The sequence below is a fragment of the Pseudophryne corroboree genome, chromosome 7 (assembly GCF_028390025.1).
Source record: "Pseudophryne corroboree isolate aPseCor3 chromosome 7, aPseCor3.hap2, whole genome shotgun sequence".
In the NCBI taxonomy this organism is placed as follows: Eukaryota; Metazoa; Chordata; class Amphibia; order Anura; family Myobatrachidae; genus Pseudophryne; species Pseudophryne corroboree.
The window spans coordinates 157,684,562-157,700,927 of NC_086450.1; the positions used below are offsets into that span (position 1 = coordinate 157,684,562).

At 43.2% G+C, this 16,366-nt stretch overlaps 1 protein-coding gene across 3 annotated transcripts in view; it reads left to right on the top strand.

The window, feature by feature from the left end:
* Positions 1 to 16,366, top strand: part of ARHGAP15 (Rho GTPase activating protein 15) — a 1,201,663-nt gene that overhangs the window by 194,130 nt on the left and 991,167 nt on the right. For all 3 annotated transcript variants that reach the window (XM_063933735.1, XM_063933734.1, XM_063933733.1), the window contains exon 3: positions 10,553 to 10,621. In XM_063933735.1, coding sequence (XP_063789805.1) covers positions 10,553 to 10,621 — 69 coding nt within the window. The remainder of the gene's footprint in view (positions 1 to 10,552; positions 10,622 to 16,366) is intronic.

Genomic DNA, 16,366 nt, shown 5'->3' on the forward strand with positions numbered 1-16,366 from the left:
ATGCGGACAACATTTGTCAAGCCATGTGTTGCCTTTGTCAAGCTGTAATAAGTAGGGGTAAGGACGTTAACCACCTAGGAACATCCTCCCTTATACATCACCTGGAGCAGAATGGCTTACCCCAATTGGACTCTCCTGGGGATTTGTGACATCAGACAATGCAACCAATATTGTGCGTGTATAACATGTGGGCAAATTCCAGCACGTCCCATGTTTTGCACATACATTGAATTTGGTGGTGCAGAAATATTTAAAAAACGACAGGGGCGTGCAAGAGATGCTGCATTCAGCCACCACGTGCCGAAGACTGGAGCACCAGCAAACACTCCTGAACCTGCCCCACCATCATCTGAAGCAAGAGGTGGTAACGAGGTGGAATTCAACCCTCTATATGCTTCAGAGGATGGAGGAGCAGCAAAAGGCCATTCAAGCCTATACAGCTACCTACAAAATAGGCAAAGGAGGGGCAATGCACCTGACTCAAGCGCAGTGGAGAATGATTTCAACGTTGTGCAAGGTTCTGCAACCCTTTGAACTTGCCACACGTGAAGTCAGTTCAGACACTGCCAGCCTGAGTCAGGTCATTCCCCTCATCTGGCTTTTGCAGAAGCAGCTGGAGAGATTGAAGGAGGAGATAAAATGGAGCGATTCTGCTAGGCATGTGGGACTTGTGGATGGAGCCCTTAATTCGCTTAACCAGGATTCACGGGTGGTCAATCTGTTGAAATCAGAGCACTACATTTTGGCCACCGTGCTCGATCCTAGATTTAAAACCTACATTGTATCTCTCTTTCCGGCAGACACAAGTCTGCAGAGGTTCAAAGACCTGCTGGTGAGAAAATTGTCAAGTCAAGTGGAACGTGACCCGTCAACAGCTCCTCCTTCACATTCTCACGCAACTGGGACTGCGAGGAAAAGGCTAAGAATTCCGAGCCCACCCGCTGGCGGTGATGCAGGGCAGTCTGGAGTGAGTGCTGACATCTGGTCCGGACTGAAGGACCTGCCAACGATTACTGACATGTCGTCTACTGTCACTGCATATGATTCTCTCACCATTGAAAGAATGGTGGAGGATTATATGAGTGACCGCATCCAAGTAGGCACGTCGGAGAGTCCGTACGTATACTGGCAGGAAAAAGAGGCAATTTGGAGGCCCTTGCACAAACTGGCTTTATTTTACCTAAGTTGCCCCCCCTCCCGTGTGTACTCCGAAAGAGTGTTTAGTGCAGCCGCTCACCTTGTCAGCAGTCGGCGTACGAGGTTACTTCCAGAAAATGTGGAGAAGATGATGTTCATTAAAATGAATTATAATCAATTCCTCCATGGAGACATTCACCAGCACTTGCCTCCAGAAAGTACACAGGGACCTGAGATGGTGGAATCCAGTGGGGACGAATTAATAATCTGTGAGGAGGGGGATGTACACAGTGAAAGGGGTGATGAATCGGAGGAGGAGGAGGAGGTGGACATCTTGCCTCTGTAGAGCCAGTTTGTGCAAGGCGAGATTGATTGCTTCTTTTTTGGTGGGGGCCCAAACCAACCAGTCATTTCAGTCACAGTCGTGTGACAGACCCTGTCGCTGAAATGATGGGTTTGTTAAAGTGTGCATGTCCTGTTTATATAACATAAGGGTGGGTGGGAGGGCCCAAGGACAATTCCATCTTGCACCTCTATTTTCTTTAATTTATCTTTGCATCATGTGCTGTTTGGGGACTATTTTTTGAAGTGCCATCCTGTCTGACACTGCAGTGCCACTCCTAGATGGGCCAGTTGTTTGTGTCGGCCACTTGGGTCGCTTAGCTTAGCCATCCAGCGACCTTGGTGCACCTCTCTTTTTCTTTGCATCATGTGCTGTTTGAGGACTATTTTTTAAATCTGACATCCTGTCTGACACTGCAGTGCCCAGGTGTTTGTGTCGGCCACTTGGATCACTTCGCTTAGTCACACAGCTACCTCATTGCACCTCTTTTTTTCTTTGCATCATGTGCTGTTTGGGGACTATTTTTTAAATCTGCCACCCTGTCTGACACTGCAGTGCCACTCCTGGATGGGTCAGGTGTTTGTGTCGGCCACTTTGGGTCGCTTAGCTTAGTCACACAGCTACCTCATTGCACCTCTTTTTTTCTTTGCATCATGTGCTGTTTGGGGACTATTTTTTAAATCTGCCATCCTGTCTGACACTGCAGTGCCACTCCTAGATGGGCCAGGTGTTTGTGTCGGCCACTTGGGTCGCTTAGTTTAGTCACACAGCTACCTCATTGCACCTATTTTTTTTCTTTGCATCATGTGCTGTTTGGGGACTATTTTTTAAATCTGCTATCCTGTCTGACACTGCAGTGCCACTCCTAGATGGGCCAGGTGTTTGTGTCGGCCACTTGGGTCGCTTAGCTTAGTCATACACCTACCTCATTGCACCTCTTTTTTTCTTTGCATCATGTGCTGTTTGGGGACTATTTTTTAAATCTGCCATCCTGTCTGACACTGCAGTGCCACTCCTAGATGGGCCAGGTGTTTGTGTCGCCCACTTGGGTCGCTTAGCTTAGTCACACAGCTACCTCATTGCACCTCTTTTTTTCTTTGCATCATGTGCTGTTTGGGGACTATTTTTTAAATCTGCCATCCTGTCTGACACTGCAGTGCCACTCCTAGATGGGCCAGGTGTTTGTGTCGACCACTTGGGTTGCTTAGCTTAGTCAAACAGCTACCTAATTGCACCTCTTTTTTTTCTTTGCATCATGTGCTGTTTGGGGACTATTTTTTAAATTTGCCATCCTGTCTGACACTGCAGTGCCACTCCTAGATGGGCCAGGTGTTTGTGTCGGCCACTTGGGTCGCTTAGCTTAGTCATCCAGCGACCTTGGTGCAAATTTTAGGACTAAAAATAATATTGTGAGGTGTGAGGTGTTCAGAATAGACTGGAAATGAATGGAAATTATGGTTATTGAGGTTAATAATACTATGGGGTCAAAATGACCCCCAAATTCTATGATTTAAGCTGTTTCTGAGGGTTTTTTGTAAAAAAACACCCGAATTCAAAACACAAAAACACACCCGAATCCGCCAAAAATTTTCAGGGAGGTTTTGCCAAAACGTGTCCGAATCCAAAACATGGCCGCAGAACCGAATCCAAAACCAAAACACAAAACCCGAAAAATTTCCGGTGCACATCACTAGTGTTTTTATATATATATATATATATATATATATACATAACTACTCCACATACACACCTGTCTCCCAGTCCCAATCATCCTGATTTTGGTGGGAGGGTCCCACTATTCAGGCATTTTCCCACACGCGGGCAAAACTGTCTTTCTTGCTCTCTCCCTCTCTCTCTCCTGCAACCTCCCTAACTCTCTCTCTCTCTCCCTCTCTCCCTAACATAGACACTGTCTCTCTCTCCCTCACTCTCTTCCTGACACACTATCTCTCTGACACTTTCTCTTTCCCTCTCCCTGACACTCTCTCCCTAACACTGTCTCTCTCTATCACTCCCTCCCACTCTCTCCCTCCCCCTGACACTCTCTCTCCCTCTATCTTTCCTTCCTCCTGACATGGTCTCTGTTCCCTTTGACACTGTTACTCTCTCCCTCTCTCTGACACAGTCTCTCGCTTCCTCACTTTCTTCCTAACACACTCTCCTTGACACTGACTTTCTCTCCCTGACACTCTCACTCCCTGACACAGTTTTTTTCTCTGTCCATGACACTCTCTCTCTCTCCCCGACACTCTCCTTACCTTGCTCTCTCCCCCTGACACAGTCTCTCTTTTCCTCCCCCTGACACAGTCTCTCTCCCCCTGATAGTCTCTCTCCCTCCCTCTCACTGCCACCTCTCACCTCTCTCGCTCTTCTCTCTCCTCTCATTCCTTCTTTTGCCATGAAACACTCTTTCTCGCTCCTCTCTCTCTTTCTCTATCTCTGACACACTTTTTGTCTCTCACTCGCTGATCTCCTAAGAGGCATTGTAGTGACAATGGTGGGAGGGGGGCCCTTTCAAGATTTTGCTATGGAGCCCACAAAGTTTTAGTTACGCCCCTGGTAACATGTATAAGTGATCCTACTGTGGTGTAATTTCTATAAGCAGCTCTACTGTGGTGTAACATGTACAAACAGCTCTTCAGTGGCATAATACATAAAAGGGGCTCTACTGTGGTGTTACATGGGGCTCTACTTAGTGGTAAAACGTGTATAAGCAGCACTAATGTGTGGCATAATGGGGATCATTCAGGTGTTGTTGCACATGCGATACTTTGCGCATGCGCAGACCCCATACTGCGTGTGCGTGAAAAGGTCCTGCTGCATACAATGTAGCCTGGCATCAGACTGTCTCTGATTGACAGTCTGATGCCGTTTCAGGGCGGGGAGGGTGCTGCGATGGCCTGTGGTGTAATGTGATTAACCTAGATTTTTGGCATGTGCCTTGGGCGTACACTATCCTTATTTTAATATTTTTAGGGTCAGGTAGGGTGGGGGACGCCATAGGATACTGTTGCCCTGAGCTCCACAAGGTCTAGAACCAGCCCTGGCCCAGACACACAACGTTCAAGTACACAGACACCAAGCTACTTGTATGCCAACAGCAGTGTACAGACGCCATCTTAGGACACAGACTGATATAGTACACAGTGAGGACAGCACAGAGTGTTTCCAGCACAGTGTGGTAGCACAGAAGCTGGTTCAAGCACAGAGGCTGCACGGTTATGTCTGTAAAAAGCGTGCATGTAGGAGCTACACCCATAATGGGGTTTATCAAGCTAAAAGGTGCAGAGAATTATACAATATGGAAGTTTGCTATGAAAATGCAATTAAAGTGAGAAGAATGTGATTCCGGGTACACTCTCAGCAATAAGTGCTTTACACACAAAAAAGTGACACATACAGTAATAAAAAAAAATCCTGGTGTCTTCATTCTCATGATTACTTTAAGTCTTAAATGAGGCTAAACGGACCTGTATTTTAGTAGAAATAATGAACTGCTTAATGTAAAGAAAGCAGTGGTTTTGGGTGGAGGTTGGACCGTGCTGTTAATACAGTTGGTATATGCTGTCATTTCCTCATGGTATTGGCCTGATACAATTGAAAGTAAAATGCGCATACATTGTTAAAAAGAAACACGCATGAGAAAATGTATATTTGTGATGGCAAGCGGACTTGTGTGCACCTGCATGGTACCATATGTACCTGGTTCCCTCCAGGTCTGGATTATCAGCAAGCACCTGCCCTATACTAGGTACAAAAGATATACGCCTCCGAACAGGTTTCCTTTCACCTTTGTCCAGATCTGTATAAGATACATTTACATGAATGTGCTGCCCTCACTGAACTTGGCCTAAGTGAGGATGCAGAGAATATGCAATATATGAAGTCAGTTTGCATACATTAGGTATGATCATTGCTCTTTTGTTGCACATTTTTACAATTATTATATAAAAAACTAAAATTATCTGGGGGGTTTTCTGTCTTTATGCAAATATTTTACTCTTGCTACTGTATCTCTGCCAGACCAAGGCAGATATTTTGGCACTGAATACCATTCACTAGGGACATCAGACTAGCATCGCAGTTCTCATGTTGGCATGAAGTCATGAAGTGTCTGGCTACAGCTCACATCACCTGAGCAACATAACAAGTTCCCATAATCTACTATGTGTAACTCCTGGTACTGTTGTCGACTGAATTTATCTGAAATATATATACTGTATATATATACATATATACAGCATATACAGTATATATATATATATATATATGTATATACAGTATATCTATATCTATATATACATATATATATAGTGTGTGTGTGTGTGTGTGTGTGTGTGTACTGTATATATATATATATATATATATATATATATGTATGGATACAGACAAGATTCCCAAATAAGAATAACACAGGCAGCCCCTCTTGAAGGACTTTCTGTTAGCTAAAGTCCAATAAATAACAAATACAAAGTAAGATCAGAGGGCGCTAAGTGTAAGCGGATATTATTGAACACCACCTATCACTATCTAAATAATTAATAAAACAGAATAATTTAAAAATGTATTAACAGATTCAGAACAAATTGATTCATTTCCAAATTGCTCATTAACATGATGAATTCAACACCTTAACAGCTATTATGGATGTAATCCCTTGTTGCTGTAACTTCAACAGTATATCAGAACGTCAATCTGAAGAACCCAACGCGTTTCGTCCCGTGGGACTTCCTCAGGGGTATTGAATCAATCGGTTAGCTACAAAAAGGATTATCCTTAAAAAGACCAAAAAAGGTCAGACATGAGGTCTGGGTCTGATCAAGAATTTAGGAACAGACCAAAATTTCATGCAGTATTAAATAGCACTGGACGTGCAAAAATTAAGCAATTTCCTCTTATAGTGTATAAGGGCTGAAACGCCGAGATACAAGTGCTCCTCACAGAGTCCAGTGGATAACCTGTGAGGAGCACTTGTATCTCTGTGTTTCAGCCCTTATACACTATAAGAGGAAATTGATTCATTTTTGCACGTCCAGTGCTGTTTAATACTGCATTAAATTTTGGTCTGTTCCTAAATTCTTGATCAGACTCAGACCTCATGTCTGACCTTTTTTGGTCTTTTTAAGGAGTTTTTTTACTCAGACATATACTGATTCATCAAAATAATTATTCACAGCGATGTTTTCACTCTTTCAAGCTACTATAATCATGTTGTATCTAACCGATTGATTCAATACCCCTGAGGAAGTCCCACGGGACGAAACGCGTTGGGTTTTTCAGATTGACGTTCTGATACACTGTCGAAGTTACAGCAACAAGGGATTACATCCATAATAACTGTTAAGGTGTTGAATTCATCATGTTAATGAGCAATTTGGAAATGAATCAATTTGTTCTGAGTCTGTTACTAAATTTTTAAATGATTCTGTTCAATAATATCCCCTTATACTTAGCGCCCTCTGATCTTGCTTTATATATATGTATGTATAAATGACTCCACTGTTTTTTATTGTTAGTTAATATGGCGAGTGCAGAGCCTCTCTGATTTGTATATATTATATAATGCCCTCCAAACGGAACCGTGTATATAATGCACTCAGGAACAGAAGTTGGCAGAATGTAGGTCTGAGTTCAGTGGCCGTGCAGGATGCTGGCTTGTATGTTTTTTTAAAGCGGCAATCATGTACAAGGCATTGATTAGCCTTGTACATGATTGCCTCTTTAAAAAAATGTCTGAGTTCGGCCGGCATCCCACACGGCTGCCGAATTTGGACTTCATTACATCCCGGGCATTTAGTCACAACCAGGAATATAATTCCAAGAATCATATTCCTGGTTGTGATTGTGACTTAATTTCTTTTCCTGAGCGCCACCAGTCTGTGCATTATACATACATCTATATATATATATATATATATTTATAGATGCTTGACTTACACCCCACATTTAGCAAGGAACACCCCTGAACTCTCCCAATGCTTTCCTGCAGACCATGCAATTAAACAGACACAAAAGTAGGCAGCGTAACTTTACAGAACTGCATGCGCTTTGTTCTTTTGCCATTTCGTAAATGTTACCAGGGTTGAACCAAGATGTTAATTACAGTTGATTGGACTACTGTCCAAACTTGTCCATTCATCTTTACTTGATGACCTGTTCCAGTCAGTCCCACTGAAATGCAATATGCCTGTTGAATGTAATGATTAGAGGTACTGGAGAAATATCTCCCAAAAGTCTGGAGTCCCCGGCAGAGCCATTCTTGCCACTTGTTGGAACTGGAGTTCTCTTTAAGAAAGACCTAAATAGAGGGAAAGTAACCAGAGTTTTGACATATTTCCCAGTTATGCGATTCCCCTTGGCTGTTGTGGGAATTCAATGCTGAAGTGGCCGGTTGATCAGCCAAGGGGGGCTTCTGAATCTTTTCATTAACTATCCCCATTGTATCACTGCCCTAGATTCATGTATTACATGTAGTATTCTCTTTAAAATATGCATTGCTTTGTATACGTAAATTTCTAAAATATTAATCACAGGTTTACTGAAAAATGATTCTCTATAATAATGGTATGTTGATCCTTTAATTTCAATTTTGCATTAATAATGAAAATGAAAACTCTGAGATCTTAGAAGTCGTCTCAATAGCATCGGTGAATCACTCTCACTTACAGTACATGTTAATAACACGAGGAGCTGACACTTCAGAAAACAGGCCTGCAAAATACAGAAAATAAGCTATGACATTTTCTTCCTCCCCCAAAGGAGTAGCTGCCACGAACCAAAGTATTTTCATGAAAGCGCTTTTGCTATAGATGCAGAATATTAAGAGAACAAAACACTTTAGGACACAGTCTTGTCACCAGATGTTTTTTTGCCTGTAATGTATTTGTTAAGCGGTGTTCTTTTATATAGGTCATGTAAAGTTTTACATCGTGTCAAAGATGCCAGTGTCTTCTTCATTTCAAACTTACAAATGTGCTGGTTGGTTTGTTATACTGCTGCAGAGAATCAGATGAAGTATATTATTATTTGTTATTATATGTATAGATTTATTATATCATTAGATGGTTGTTGAACTTGAAATGTGACTTATATATTAATGCTGCTGTTATTTCATGAACACAAATAGTGATAGGATAATGTACTTTAGCAAAGGAATTTACTATACAGGAGAAAATTGTCTGTACACTCTCAAAACAATATCGTTCAAACAGGTATTAGGGTTTAATGCAAAGAGAGATATAAAGAGCACAGTTTAATTGGCACTGCACATCTATAAATGACTTTGCATATACACTGGTTCATGCCCCAGTTGAGCAAAGTCATGGGCCATCTGTGCTGGATATTACACAAGTAATATATACTACGTATTTGCTAATAATGCACATGGCCCACCAGACAGAAAAAAATGGCTAAATTATCTTGAGCACAATATATATATATATATATATATATATATATATATATATATATAGAAACCAAGAATATGGGCACAAGCGACCAATGGTGTCTATAGTAAAGGAACGTAAAACGATTTTTTATATAAAAAGAAAAAGCATATTTATTTTACACGATTAAAAAACACTGATATACTTTAGTTTAAGAAAAAAATGCTAAAGCATAAGAATTCATAAAAAATTCATAAAAAATCAGCAAAAATATGATTAAAAGAGAAGAAAAAAATTAAAAATACAAGGTACACATCGGTTTGTAGTAAATGTGTAAAAAGTGCTTATCTTAGGTTCAGGAGGTTGGTCTGGGAAAATGCCCTTTCGCTCATTTTTTATGAATTTTTTATGAATTCTTATGCTTAAGCATTTTTTCTTAAACTAAAGTATATCAGTGTTTTTTAATCGTGTAAAATAAATATGCTTTTTCTTTTTATATAAAAAATCGTTTTACACTCCTTTACTATAGACACCATTGGTCGCTTGTTCCCATATTCTTGGTTTCTATAACACTTTTTACAGCAGCTTACCACTGCTGTTTTTATTTAGGGGCCTGCTGACACCCTTTGTACCAAGGGAGTGTATTTGTGGACATATATTGTACATAGTTGTGAAGGTTAACTTACCACAAGTGGCACTATTTTTTCCTTTTTTGCATATATATATATATATATATATATATATATATATATTTAACCAATTTATTGAATTATCTGCAATTACAATATTCATGCACATTTGGGGTAATTTTGAGTTGGTGGATCACATAAGATTTGTCGCACTGCACAACTCATGTGGTATTAATGTGCTGAATGTACAGTACGAGAGTGTAGTTGCAACATAAACACTATCCTTTACCATGTGGCTTATTTTAGGTTATACTTACACATATGTTTTACATACATTCCTTGCCAAGCACAAACTTTGCAGCTGTCCAAGACCGCTGCAGTTTTGGATTTGATGATCATGATGATGATGATGGTTGGACAGTCTTTGTTGTGGAGGCTATATGCTATAGATTAAAGCTTGCACCCAAAATACAGACGAGGAAATGTAAGTGTAGAACTTTCACCACTGGCTCAAAAATAAACCCCAGCACAATCACATGTGGGAGTTTAGGGGCCCATTTGACAATTATCAGGTTTTAGACTTGATAATTAGAGTTTCCTATTGATGCTATTTGCGGCAATAAGAAATTCTGTACCACCCGGATGTATTAAAGATCACATCTAGGGACAGGGGATCCGAGACAAGCCCTTCCTTGCGATGTGTAAAGTACAGTGATTGCATCTCTGGGTAAATTATGCAATATGTAGCCTATAAACTACATTAGCTAATGCTATCTTAAGATGGCACTAGCTAACAGGACCAAACGCTGGAATGCTGCGAATTTCAGAAATTGGTAAATCTCCCAATAGTTTAAGGGGGTTGTTGAAAATTACTAGAATCTTTTTAAGTTGTGATTCTTTTGTGCCTGTGAGGTCAATAAGAAACAACAGAAAGTAATAAACTATTTTTTTATACTTCTTTAACAAATAAACTTCTGTTCTAGACAATTCTCTTTCTTTAGTAAAAGTACATTTTGTGTTAAAAATACAATTCTTAGTTTCTTTAATTTTTTTTTTAGATTTCTCGCCATCGAAGGAATCACTCTCAACACTATGTGACTGACAACACGATTCTGAAAGACATTCTAGTAAGTTCTTACCCACGATTAGGTTCTTTCATTTCACAAATGTCTGTTTCACTTTCTGGACTGTTATTATTATTTTAATTAGGAATTATAATGAGACATTATATAATGGTGTCATTATCATTTGTTTCCTTTGTAAGAATAAATGTGTACAAAATTATCCATCTGGACTTTTAGATCTTATACAACAAGCCAACAATGGCTAACGGGCAGATAACTCCGCTATTTCTAGAGTATTTCTCATGCTGCGCAAAATCCTAGAATATTTAAGTGGGAGCGGATCCCAAAAAAACATGCCCAGTATGCGTCATGGCTGGTCCCAACTCTTCTCATACCCGGTACTAGGGCCAGATTAACAATGGGGCAGATGGAGCTACAGCTCTAGGCCCCAAATAAAAAATTGGCCCATCACTATGATAGCATGATGATGATTAACTGTACAGCTGGTCACATGAATGCCATAAATCATAAGAATTAAAATTACATTTCTAATTTCCTCACAAAGTGATGCAGTTATTATTCTCCTTTTACATATTTTGAGAGTCAATGGGTATTATAGTGTAGGGGGTGTACATGCCCATATGCCACTGGCCACACATACACAGCATGAGCCACACTTCCTCAACTTCTCACGGGGACCTTTATCTGGCCCTGCCCGATACAATGGTGTTCCCAATGCTGGTTAGGGAAAAAAACAGTATTACTGCACATTGAATATAAGATAAATGTCATAGCTGAAAGCCATGACTTACACAGAGGCAGTGCAGGATTAACAGCAGGGCAGACTGGATGGTTGTACACTTGGGTGGCCCCCACACAGCGACATGCCGGGATGGTGTGTGTACTAATTACCTGATCCCGGGCTTGCTGGAGGTCTGTCCTTCCTAACTGGTCAGCTTGCAGCAGCCTCTCTCTCCAGCAGCCACCACACGCTGCTGTGTGCTGGGCTGCATAGGTCTGAGGATGCTGTTGTCGCTGAGCTACAGAAGTCCTCTGCTTGCAGGAAAGGGGGTGGGGATAGGTGTGTGATCACACTCATCGCGACCCCCATGGATCTGCCCCCTGGCTGAGGCCCCTGCTTTACCCAGACCCATCTTCGCTCTCTACGCCTACACATAGCTGCTTCAACGGTATCCTGATGATAGATAGACAGTGTCTAGTTAGACAGTCAATAGATAGACACCATATGTTAGACAGACATTTGGTCGACAGGGACAAATGGTCAACACGAAAAAGGTAGACAGTACGAAAGGTCGACAGGGAGCAAAAGGTCGACATGACAATGGTCGACATAACAAAGGTAGACACGGGTTTTATTTTTTATTTTACATGTTTTTGGACTATTTCATACCTTGTGGCGAGCGCAGCGAGGCAAGCGGATGCCTCTCTACAATTGGGGGTCCCAGATGACAAAACTATCCACACAAACAACAAAAATGCAAAAAAAATGGTGTCTTCCTTTTTTGTGTCTACCATTGTCATGTTGACCTTTTGACCCTGTTGATATTTTGTACTGTCTACCTTTTCCATGTTGACCTTTTGACCCTGTCGACCATTTGACCATGTCGACCTAATGTCTGTCTAACATGTCGTGTCTATCTATTGACTGCCTAACTAGACACTGTCTATCTATCATCCCACACCCGCTTCAACAGCCTGGGGGGCAATGTGGCATATGTGAACAGGGGTTTCTTTATGGGATAAATGTGAACTGGGGACACTATATCTAATCTATAACAGGTAATCAATAATAGATACAAAGATTCAAAGGGAATATTCTATGCTAAATGTACACCCTCAGCAGTTATCTATATTACAGAGTATTCTCTAAATATGTGCTTCACAGACTAGGTATGTCATACATACTGTACATACATTCATACATAAACACAGGGGATTTCAACACTAAAGGACTATACTATAATCTAAAGGGAGAGCGAAGGAATTTCTAATACATTAACTCAACAAATATAAAAAATACATAACAACATTACATACAGCATTATTATTTATTTATTTATTTATTACCAGTTATTTATATAGTGCACACATATTCGGCAGCACTTTACAGAGAATTGGCCATTCACATCAGTCCCTGCCCCAGAGGAGCTTACAATCTATGGGGCAGATGTATGAAAGTGCGCTGTGGTTTCTGCTGACCACAGCGCACTTAAAGCCTGCATGTATCGCTTCCCTTCAATGTATGAACGGCGTGTTGTTAACGCCGTGTGCATTACCAGCCGCGCGTCCCCGCCGCTTATCACTTCCCCGCAGTAGAGAATGGGAGACGAAGGGCAGAGGCAATGTATGATTGCCTCTGCTGTCACTTTTCGCCTCCTAAGGCCGCTGGCCCGTAACGCCTCCCCGGGGCAGGCGATGTGTGGTTAAAGCATTCGTGGTTTTTTTTTTTTTAAATTCAAATTTACACAAAAAAACTTTATTGATAAAGGACAAACACTGCCTCATACCGCCAGCGGCAGCAGGGGAGAAGGGCGCATGCGCACACACTGCGGCGCCGATACCAGCCGAGCAGATGTGGAAGAAGGCATATCACACTACAGGTGACATAACGCCCTCCCACATCGGCAGGCATGCAAATAATACATTGTGGCGGCGGGTGGGGGCGTATCACCACGATAATGTGGTGATACGCCCCCAGGCACATAACGTCCGTTAGGACGTTTTTCATACATCACCCCCTATATTCCCTATCACATCTACACGCACACACATTCACCCTAGGGTTAATTTTGTTGGGAGCCAATTAACCTACCAGTATATTTTTGGATTGTGGGAGGAAACCGGAGTACTCGGAGGAAACCCACGCAAGTACGTGGAGAATATACAAACTCCACACAGTTAGGGCCATGGTGGGAATCAAACTCATGACCTCAGTGCTGTGAGGCAGTAATGCTAACCATTATAGTAAAGTGCTCCTTCAAAACTATTAAATATAAACCCCACTTACAAACTGCAGCTTGCGTAGAGGGGGATGCAGTTAATTTCCTGACTGTCGGGATCCCGGTGGTTGAAATAATGACGCTGGAATCCCGACACCTGTTGAAATGCGGCCCGGAATCCCCACTTGATTGGTGGTCCACGCCACCACCCGAGGGGGAATCGATTAGGGTGGCGCCCAAAAGTCGCCCCCGGGCCTGAAGCGTGGTGAGCGCAGTGTGCCCATGAGGGGACACACTGCACTCGAGGTCGAGATTCTGCCTTTGCTATTGCGACCGCCGGGATCCTGACAGTTAGGAATTCATACCGAATCCGCCTAGAGCTATACAAACTTTGAGCTAATTGTAGCTAATATTAATATAATGGGGGTAATTCAGATCTGATCGTAGAAGCAAATTTGTTAGCAGTTGGGCAAAAGCATGTGCACTGCACGGGGGGCAGATATAAGATTTGCAGAGAGAGTTAGATTTTGGTGGGTTATTTTGTTTCTGTGCAAAGTAAATACTGGCTGCTTTATTTTTACACTGCAATTTAGATTTCAATTTGAACACACCCCACCCAAATCTAACTCTCTTTGCACATGTTATATCTGCCCCCTCCCACCCCCCCACCCCCCTGCAGTGCACATGGTTTTGCCCAACTGCCAACAATTTTGCTGCTACAATCAGGTCTGAATTTATGACTTTGATAGTGTGGGCTGGCTCCTCCCTCTATGCGCCTCCTTCCAGACTCAGTCTAGAAAACTGTGCCCGAGGAGACGGACATACTTCGAGAGAAGGAGAGATAACGATGGTGGTGAGATTCCGAACCAGCACACACAAGAGGAAAGCCAAGCTAATCAAACTTGAAACAGAGACAGCAACGGCTGAACCAACATTACTTAACCAAGTAGCAGTGCAGGAAGAACGAAGCACTGGGCGGGCGCCCAGTATCCTCTACGTACTACGAGAAAAGAATTTACCGGTAGGTAATTAAAATTCTATTTCCTGCTGCGGGGTACACTGGGCGCCACAAGGAATTACATCGGGGTGTAGAGTAGGATCTTGATCCGAGGCACCAACAGCCTCAAAGCTTTTGACTGTTCCCAAGATGCACAGCGCCACCTCCTCTATAACCCCACCTCCATGCCAGTGAGCTCAGTTTGTAAGTTGGTGCCTTGCAGTATGCAGGCACTTTACAGGTGGCTGCCTTAAGCAGCGTTTTTCAAAGTAATTTTAAAGACTGAACAGTGGATTCTGTTTGAAGACTTCAAGGGCTGCTGCTGGTAAAGTCTTAGAGACTATTCAGCGTGCAGCTCCATCACCCCAAGCGGCGCTGTATACTCCCGCGCCAGGGTTGCCAGGTCACTGCAGCAGAGACGAAGGCTTCTTCCTAACTGTGAGTCACACACATGTCGCCGTCTCCGGGATCGCGGGCCGCAGACAAGGGGGAGGTAAGGGGCTCCTGTGGAGCACTTTACCGCGATCCAGCGCAGCCGTAGGAGGCGGGCTGTGCGCGCGCTGGCGTGGGCACTGATTACTGGGCAGCTTGCTCCACTAGCCACCAGGGTATTATTTTGGGCACAGGTCAGGGGGATTTAGTACAATTCCCCCGTTTTATGTTCTGCCCGCACACCCAGTGGGGCATACGTGCCGACTTTTGGGCTGCTCTCTCCGGGAGAGAGCAGCCGGTCAGCTCAGCAGGGCAGGCGGGCAGTGTGGTGACGTGCTGAGGGGGGTGGGACAGAGGCGGAACAGGTGCGGGCCAGAGGTGGAACGGGGGCGTGGCTAGTGGACGTGTCATGTAAGCCACACCCCCGCGGTGTAATGCCGCTATTACTGGCATTATACAGCAGGGGGCGTGGCTATGATGATGCGATTCAACAAGAATCGCGTTATCGCCTGGCCGGACCGCCCACTTTACTCGCTAAGTGGGCAGCCGGGCAGGGGGTGACCCCTGAAATCGGGAGACTTGCCTGCTCTTCCGGGGGGCCGGGAGGGTCACCCGGATTTCGGGAGCCTCCCGCCCATTCCGGGAGGGTAGGCAAGTATGCCGGTGGGGATGCCTGCAGGGGGTGCAGGCCGGACCTGAGGCTCCTCCCCCCAGACCCAGGGCGCCATTTTTACAATGTTCCCGCCCTGGAGCTGTCTCCTTCTCCTTCACTCCTGGTCAGCGGCCATTACAGCTTGAGCCTTGCTGTTCCTGGGATTGCTGACGTCCAGTGCTGTGCTTCCTACAGGACACTTGAGTATTCTACCTGTCACTGGGACAGTGTTAGTTAAGAAAGAGTGCATACATTCAGGGTTGTGTGGTACAAACACCCTGTGATATACATCCAGTGCTTACTGTGTTTGTTATATCTATAGTTATCACATATAGCCATACTGAGTATTACTGTGTATTGCTAGTCCAGTGCAGTTTATGGTACATAATTTCTGCATGGTACACTTGTGACTATATATCTGTGTGTGTGTGCATGTAGCTGCTGCGTGGTTGCCTTATTGCAGGGTATTTCACTCAGCGTGCTATTCCTATATTGTTATACCTGAGAGGGCCAAGTGTTTCAGGTTTTTCTATTTTCAATGTAGGATTATATCACAAGATATACTGTCGGGGTATTTTTGCTTGTGATTTATAGTCACCATATATTCTATAGCTATTGAACCTCCGGTCTGTGCCGTCTGAGAGTTCTTGCTAGGTATAGTGCTGCGACACCTTGTACTGGGTTGCCCATTATTATGCACATAGTTATGTCTGCTACACGTGGCAACGACGTTGGGGCCTCTCCCACACTGCGTGGTAGTGAGGCCG